The sequence below is a fragment of the Puma concolor genome, chromosome C2 (assembly GCF_028749965.1).
Source record: "Puma concolor isolate L17-30 chromosome C2, mPumCon1.1.hap2, whole genome shotgun sequence".
In the NCBI taxonomy this organism is placed as follows: domain Eukaryota; kingdom Metazoa; phylum Chordata; class Mammalia; order Carnivora; family Felidae; genus Puma; species Puma concolor.
Window position 1 is genome coordinate 78,496,116 of NC_141675.1, and position 8,081 is coordinate 78,504,196.

Genomic DNA, 8,081 nt, shown 5'->3' on the forward strand with positions numbered 1-8,081 from the left:
AGCAAGAGCCTTCAGGTGACTCATGACTCCACCATTTTCTAGTGATGGCTGTTTTCATTGTCGGTTCTCTCTTTTTTGTTTTTTCTTAATATTTATTTTTGAGAGAGAGAGGGGGACAGAGGATTCTAAGTGGGCTCCATGCTGATAGCAGTGAGCCCATTGTGGGGCTTGAACCCATGAACTGTAAGATCATGACCTGAGAAAGTCAGATGCTCAGCTGACTGAGCCACCTAGCACCCCTCAATGTCCATTCTTGATAGGTATTCTGTCTCCTCCATGAGACCTTCAGGGGACCCTGCCCTTTCCACCTTAGATTCCTCAAGGTCTTGTACTTCCATTATGCATACAGACCCTAGGCCAGCATGTGTTGAATGAATGAGTTGGAAATGAAGGGAAAGACTAGGAGCCGTGGAAACATCAATATCCTGGACCAAATTCTGATTTGGTCACCAGCTGGTGAACTTGGGCAAGCTTCTAGTTTCTCTAAGCCTCTCCATTCTTATTTGTAAAATGCAAATAAACCACCTCTCCTACAGGGCTGTTGTAAAAGAGAAAATGGAATAATGAAGGCACCCAAAAAGTAGTAGCTATGATTACTGTACCTGTTGAATCAACACAAAACTTAAGCAAGGAGAACCACCACGTGGCAGTCTGATTTTCTAACTTCTAATGCAGTCCCATTTTGTCTGGCACAACGTCCCAGATTGGCAATCTGAAGGATGAGTTGCTTTGTGTCGCTGCCCTCTGTGGTGGGCACTATTTTGCCGGTCCCTGAGAGTGTCTAAGAAGAGGCATTACAATCAACAGTGGAATGCATGCCAATTGTTTTTATTAAGGATGCCTATTTGGATGACAAGGCCAGCCAGCAGGTGGCCCCCAGGAAGCGGCTTGTGGCCCCATCCCTGTCATTACTCCACGATGCGGCGGAAAGACTGCACAGCTGGGGAAGCTGCGCCCCAATCGATGGGCTTCCGGTACTCCTTCTTGTCCAGGAGGTACTGCCTGCCACGATAGTTGGGTAGCTCATAGAAAATCCAGGCACCCTCCAGCACCTTACTGGAGTGGACCTCCCGCATGTGAAACTGTTCCATAATGGAAGGGCAATCTTCAGTGGTTTCATACATCTGACCATTAAAATCTCCTTTCTCGAAGATCTGAATCTTATACTGGCCTCCACCAGACTGAAAAAAACGACACAGGAGGAAATAACAACAGTTATGGAAATCACTGACAGGTCAAGAACTCAGAGAACGGTTTGGTTCAAAACCCCCAATCGTGGAAGTTAGATGATCTGATCTCCTCTCCTTTTTTGGGGACTATGAAAACAGCTGACGTTCAGTAAGAAAAACTTAAGGCCTTAACGTGCTCAGGAGGCAGAGAGAGTGCTCTGGAAATAATTAGTGGATTCAGTCTTGTGATAGACTGACCTAAGGTTTTATGTGAGCCTCAGCAGCCAACAAGAGAAAACACCCCATTAAGGGGTAGGAAAACTGTAAGAAAATGTAAAAAAAAAAAAAAAAGGGGGGGTAGGGGAAAGGGAGATGGAGAGAGCCAGAGCAGGCCAGCAAGCGAGAGAGAGTGCAAGGGGGCCCAGGCTCACCAGATGAACAGCCCGGCAGGAGCTGAGGCGGTCGTTGAGGCCCATCCAGTGTTGGTATTCAGGGTACTCGCCCCGGGGTAAGATATACATGTACCCAGCGAAGTTGGGCCTCTCGTACACAGCCCAGGTGCCTCCTTCCACTCTGATGGAGTTGCAGCGACTCAGGTACATGTGGAAATCTGCGCAGTCGCAGTCACAGTCATAGTGGCGGCCTTGGAAATTTTTGTCTTCATAGAAAGTAATCTGAAGGATGGAGCGAACAAAGAGAAGAACTGAGGAGCTGGGGGCTTTACTTGTAAAAAAAATAAATAAATAAATACAAATCAAGAACACATTGCCCACTGTAGAAATCCCTTTGTCTTCAATTTTGAGGGGTAAAAGTATAGTTCTATCTCACCTCACAACATTTACCTTCTGGCAGACAATTGTAGTTGTCAACTGTAGGAATGAGAACTTTCTGAAGGCTTAAAATGAAGCAAAACAAGAGTGCTCTAAGAGAAGCCAGTAGTTTCAGACCCAAGTTCACTGCTTCCTCCTTTTTGTCCCCATAACTCACTGTACTTACCATATTAGAAGCTAAATTGCCCACTTATACATCTCTCTCCCATCAGACTCCTACCAGACTTCTCCCAGGGGCAAAGACCAAACCTTATTTAAGTTATGGACCCCTGGACCCAGCGCTTGACAAACCTTCAATAAATGTTTGAGGAAGACGAGTGAGTTCCAAATGCAGAAATTCATTAGGTGCCATGGAAGATAAAGAGAGAAAAATAAAACATAGACCTTAGCTTTAGAGCGTTTACTTTACATGAATATAGAGCATACACCTGACAATATTTTGTGTTCCGCACTATTATTTTTTTGCCAACAGGGTAGTTCCAAAGTAACACGATGGCAAGTCACAAACGTGGTTTGCTTCAAAGTCTTACCAAGTCTCTACCACAATCTTTGGGGTAAGGCTGAGACCTCGGATGGCCTGGCGGCACGCAGCCCTGAAAAACCGGAAATGATAAACCTGGCCTCTAGAGCTGCATCTCTCCAGTCGGCCTTATGACTTCAGGCAAGCTAGCTCTCTGGGCTCCAGCTTCACACTTGTCAGAGCTGAGGACCAGACTAGATGGAAAGCCCTGGCTGTGCAGTAAAACTTTTCTGTTTGCAACAGGAGAGAAGAGTCCCCAGCCACTCCTGGGGCTTCATGAAGCAGGTTCTGAAAACCTCTAGACCAAATGGACTACAGAGTTTGTCCCCTCTTGTTCTATAATTCCACACTCCAAGATGAATGCAAGTTCAGAAGGTAAAGTGAAAGAAATCACAGGTGTCATGGAGTCAAGCACTTAATTTCCTAGAGTTACGCTGCCACCTCGTGGCTAATTTGCTTTATCGGCTTCAAAGGAGAAAATGTCAACCATTTCATATGAAAGGAGTGGAGAGCCAGGTAGCCTTGAGAGGATTTTTGAGGTGAAGATTGAAAGATAAGTAGAGGGTTTCCAGGGGCAAAGAAGAAAGGATGGCCTGTTCAAAGGAATAAAGGAATATGGCCCATTATAGGGACAAGTGGTTCATCAAGCTCGGTGCATATGGACTATGTGGTGAAGTATTAATAGGAAATAAAGCCAGAAGACACAGACGGCATGCTGGAATCTCTTTGGTGATTATGTGCGAGATGTAAGGTAGTGGTTCGTGCGTGGAAACAGGTGGTTGCCGCGGGTGTGTGAGAGATGGGGCAGGCCGGCCAAAAGGCAACTGCTGTATAAAGGACATTGAGGAAACAGTCAAAAGAAACAGAATTTGGTGACTAATCAGGTGTAATGAATGAGGGAGAGGCAGACACCAAGAATGATTCGTAAAAGGGCATAAAACCTCATTGTTTTCTACCCCAGGTGAGCCTTCTAGATGTAGCCTACTGATGGGTACTTCCTTCCACCCTAATCCACGCTACTCTCTCTACTCTTCCACTCTCCATTCCTGTATTTCCTGTTCCCTGCAAGCTTCCTGAGCCCTTCCCACCCCTAAATCATCTGCTTCATCTCCTTTCTTCCCCTTCCAAATTTCTCTTTTAGCTCCATTTCCCATTTTAGCATAGCACAGAGCTGGAGACACACGGTACCCCAGTTTATAGATGAAAACAAAACTGCAGCACTAGCTACTAGCTCAGTGACCTTGGATAGGCCATTGAACATCGCTCTAAAGCTCAGACTCTTCATTTGTAAAACTGGATCATAGCATCCTCTGCGGAGGGTTGTCCTGAGGTTCCATGGGAAAATGCCTATAAAGCACTTAGTGTAATCTGGCTCATAATCACCAATAAACTTTTGCTACTGTTGGTACAGATGAAGAAGTTAAATGCCTTGCCTAAGGCCAATAGCTAGGTACAAGTTAGGTGCAGGCAAGGGAGTGGTTGGCAGTGCAAAGCTCCCGGTTAGCAACGTGTGATTCATTTTATCTTATCTCCCTTTGTGGTCTCCTGCCTGCACAGCTAGTTCTGTGCAACGCACAGCACTTACTCTTTTAGTAAGGGAACAAGACTGATCCTGAGGCTGAGATGCTTTTCCCAAAGCCTGTGGAAAAATCTTTAGGAAAATCAAGGTAACTTCTCTAAAAAGTAAAATAGATTCTATATTCCTTAATTCAGCCTTGATTCAATTTACCTTTGGTTTTCTGGTCAACTGTTTACCATAAAAGAGCCTTTGCAAGGGCTATGCTGTAGGAAATAAAGTTAATATCACTTTTTCTTAGTTCAATGTTTCCCACACTTAGTGCCCACTGCACACTTTCCTGGCTAACATCTATATTGAAAGGTGGAAAATACACGATGTTCTAGAAGGCAACCTTGCTGTCTACCCTCTAGCAGACTAGCCAACCAGCCCAAGGCTGAAACAAAGTACAGTGTTGCCATGGAGCCTTTACTGAGCTCCAGAACCAAACTCTCCTTTCAGCGGGGGACCTTCCAAATCTCAGAGCCCAGAGAATGTTGTACTTCTACTCAATTTCCATTTGTAGAAGGACCATGACATCTACTGTATAGTCAGCTGAGATTCTTGGGCAAAAAATTTTATAGAAAGGCTAAGAAATAGTGCAGGAGATTTCCCTAGAAATCATTACAAAATTCCTCTCCTTCCCGCTTAGTTCTTGAAAAGTAGCCTACTAATCCAATACAATAGAAAGAAAAATGCCACGTATTCCAAAGGTAACAAAACCAAACTTAGTACCATGCACTGTTTTTGCCAATCCCATAACTCTGATTAAACTTCTAGTAAGATGGAGGGAAAGGAAAATGCAAAGACAAAGGGTAAGAGATAACTTGCTCTTTTGGCCTAGCAAGCAAGTTAGTTAACCACGCGAACAGCCTAGCTACAAGAAATAAAAGAGAGCACACTATTACTACTCTGGAAATCTTTGAAAATGGGGGATATATTCATCTAAGGGGGTCCAGTTGTAATAGTCTTACATCAAGGCACTCAGATTTCTCTAAGGACTTCAAATTCTTTTCAATGGGATTTGCATGGCATACTTCCAAGAACCTCAGAGCACTAAAGACACGGTCTCATTTTTTCGCCCCAACTCTTTTAGGTAACAAGTATGATTATTCTATTTTCCAAGTGGAAAAAAATCAGGCACTAACCAATTATGGAACGAGTTAACAGGTGCCTCCTGACATGACGTGATGGGAAATATTTGCTGTTGCCTATGTAACTTTCTGGCCAAAGATGGTTAGTCTGAATCTAAACACGAGGAAACAATCAGGTAAATCCAGATCTCAGGACTTTGTACTAGACACCTGGTCTGGACTTAGAAAAATGTCAGTGTCTCAAACACCAACAAAAAGTAGGGTGACTGTTTCATACAAAAGAGGCTAAAGGAAAAAGTTTAAAGAAACATGGCAACCAAATGCAATGCACGGTCCTTGATTAGATCCTGTATCAGGGGAAAAGCCAGCCATGAAGCACATTTGGGGAAGCGACTGGGGGAAATGTGAATATAGTCTGAATATTTAGTATTTATGACAAGTTTGGGAGACAAGATGGTATTATGTTTATATAGGAGAATACCCTTGTTTTTGGAGAAACGTGACTAAGTACTTAGGGCAAAAGAATTAAGCCTGCTATTTATTGTCAAATGGTTTAGTACAAAGCGACAGAGAGACCAAATATAGCAAAATGCTAACAACCGGAGAATATAAGTAAGGGATATAGAAGTATTCATTCAACATTTCTTTCTTATTCTTTCAAGATTCATTGGGTTTGAAACTTTTCAAAGTAACAAGTTGAGGGGGGGTGCTGTGGAAATCAGGCACCGATGGCTTTGCCTTAGATTCACTGGTGAGCAGAAGAGCTAAAATAATAGAATGAAGGTAGATACCCTCATTTCTAAAGCCCTGCCTAAAAGATCGATTTCTGGTCCAACAACTGTGAATCAAACATTTTAGAGACAATTTTCCTAACGTAAATAAGCACTTTATTTCAGGAAAGGGATAAAAATAACTGCTTGAATGAAAGGGATACATAGGATTTAATTCACTTGATTAGTCTTTTAGGACATCACTGATGGAGCCTAAATTTCACAGAGCGGACTTTTTTTTTTTTTTTTTTTTTTATTTTTTTTTTTTTTCAACGTTTTTTATTTATTTTTGGGACAGAGAGAGACAGAGCATGAACGGGGGAGGGGCAGAGAGAGAGGGAGACACAGAATCGGAAACAGGCTCCAGGCTCCGAGCCATCAGCCCAGAGCCTGACGCGGGGCTCGAACTCACGGAGCGCGAGATCGTGACCTGGCTGAAGTCGGACGCTTAACCGACTGCGCCACCCAGGCGCCCCCACAGAGCGGACTTTTAACTGAACACTAAAAGTTTTCTACTCTGTGTACTCCTCTTATCAGTATGTCCTATTCCTGTGGAAATTCATAGAATAGGAGTTGCTGGAAGGCAGAAATCGTGATGATATGAACACATTATATACCTGTACAATTCTGAACATGGTAACACACATACAGATAAACCCTTAATAAACTGCTGGGTAATTTTGCTACAGTAGAAAATATAATAAGCATTTCTTAACCTTCTCTCCTATTCACAACCTTTAAAACACTATCATACTTACCTTCAGGCATAGAAGCAAAAGTTTTTCTCCACATTTCTTTCGATGTATCATTAGGTACATTGGAAAAGAGGAAACATTCCAAAAGAAAGGAAACACTGGAAAAGAAAGTGGTAGGCTAAAAATCAGCATGACCGTTGACTTACCTTGGTTCCAGATTTAGACATTTTGGTGCATAGATTGGTTTCCCCAGTGCTGAAATCCGGAATAGCTACAGAGTTAGAGGCACAGAGACATTTATACTGGGCTGGTTTCAAATCAAACATTTGCTTAGTCATGAGAATAGGATCCAAAAATTGAGTCAGTCATTTAGAGGCTATTGATGGTTTCTAGAAAAACAATTGGGATTATGAAATAAAGGAAAGCTTCAGTACCCCTTCTAATGCTTACCAAGCCTTGCTGCATTATAGACTTTGCTGAGTCAAGGCACCAAAACCCAGCCAAAGTTTTCAAAATTAAAAACAAAAAAGTCCCTCTTACCTGGGCAATTTGGGGACTTCAAGGTGGCTGCTTGCTAGAAAATCAATGTCTTTTTTTTTTTTTTCCTCCAACAAAGCTTGCAGGAGAAAAGTCAAAAGGCCACCCTCTAATTCTGAATAGAAGTAACACGTTCCAAAGCAACGAAATTTGATGACTACTAAAGGCAATGCATGATCTTGTGTTTGAAACTGTTACTACAATGGACATTTTTGGGATGATTAGCAAAAATTTTAATACAGACTACATACTGTGCCACTGTAAAATTTCCTGATTTCATTCCATTTAAGAATCTGTACTACGACAACATGGGAGAATGTCTCTTTTTAGGACATACACGCTTATGTCTTCAGGAGTAAAGATTTGAGATGTCTGCAACCTACTCTCAAATTGTTGAGCAAAAATACTACTGCTCTCTAGAGTGGCAAAGTGAATGTAGTAACACATTATCAAGTGGCAAATCTGGACAAGGGGTATGTGGGGAATCAGACTCGTGCAATTGTTCTTTAAGTTTGAAAATTTTTCGAGGCACGCACACAAGCTCTACTCCATAAGAAAGGGCTCTACGGTATACAGCCTGAGAGACAGAAAGCTACTGTGGAAATTATGATTCTGCAAAGGTTTAGCTAAGCCCAACCTGCCACCTGCTAGGTGGAATTTTTCTGCCATGATATCATATGGAGACCTGTTTAGAGATCATTTCTTGGCGACTATTACACCTCTGACTTTTAGAATGAGATTACCTTTTATGTAAATTCAAAGAAACAACAAATCAATTCTTCTCCATTTTCATTTTCCTGGTCAAGTATATTCTTCTCAAAAGCCCATCTTCCTCCTGTTTCTACTAATAAAGCTCACCAACAAATGGGATGCCCCAAGACATTATGGTCAATTCCAAAAATAGCAAATGT

At 42.4% G+C, this 8,081-nt stretch overlaps 1 protein-coding gene across 1 annotated transcript; it reads right to left on the minus strand.

Moving 5' to 3' along the window:
* Positions 1-812: 812 nt before the first annotated feature.
* On the minus strand, positions 813-8,072 carry CRYGS (crystallin gamma S). Its single transcript, XM_025913991.2, has 3 exons — positions 6,840-8,072; positions 1,601-1,843; positions 813-1,181 (listed from the first exon to the last, which is right to left on the minus strand). The coding sequence occupies exons 1-3, from the start codon at positions 6,969-6,971 to the stop codon at positions 909-911; spliced, it is 648 nt and encodes a 215-aa protein (XP_025769776.2). The 5' UTR covers positions 6,972-8,072; the 3' UTR covers positions 813-908.
* Between the last annotated feature and the right edge of the window lie 9 nt (positions 8,073-8,081).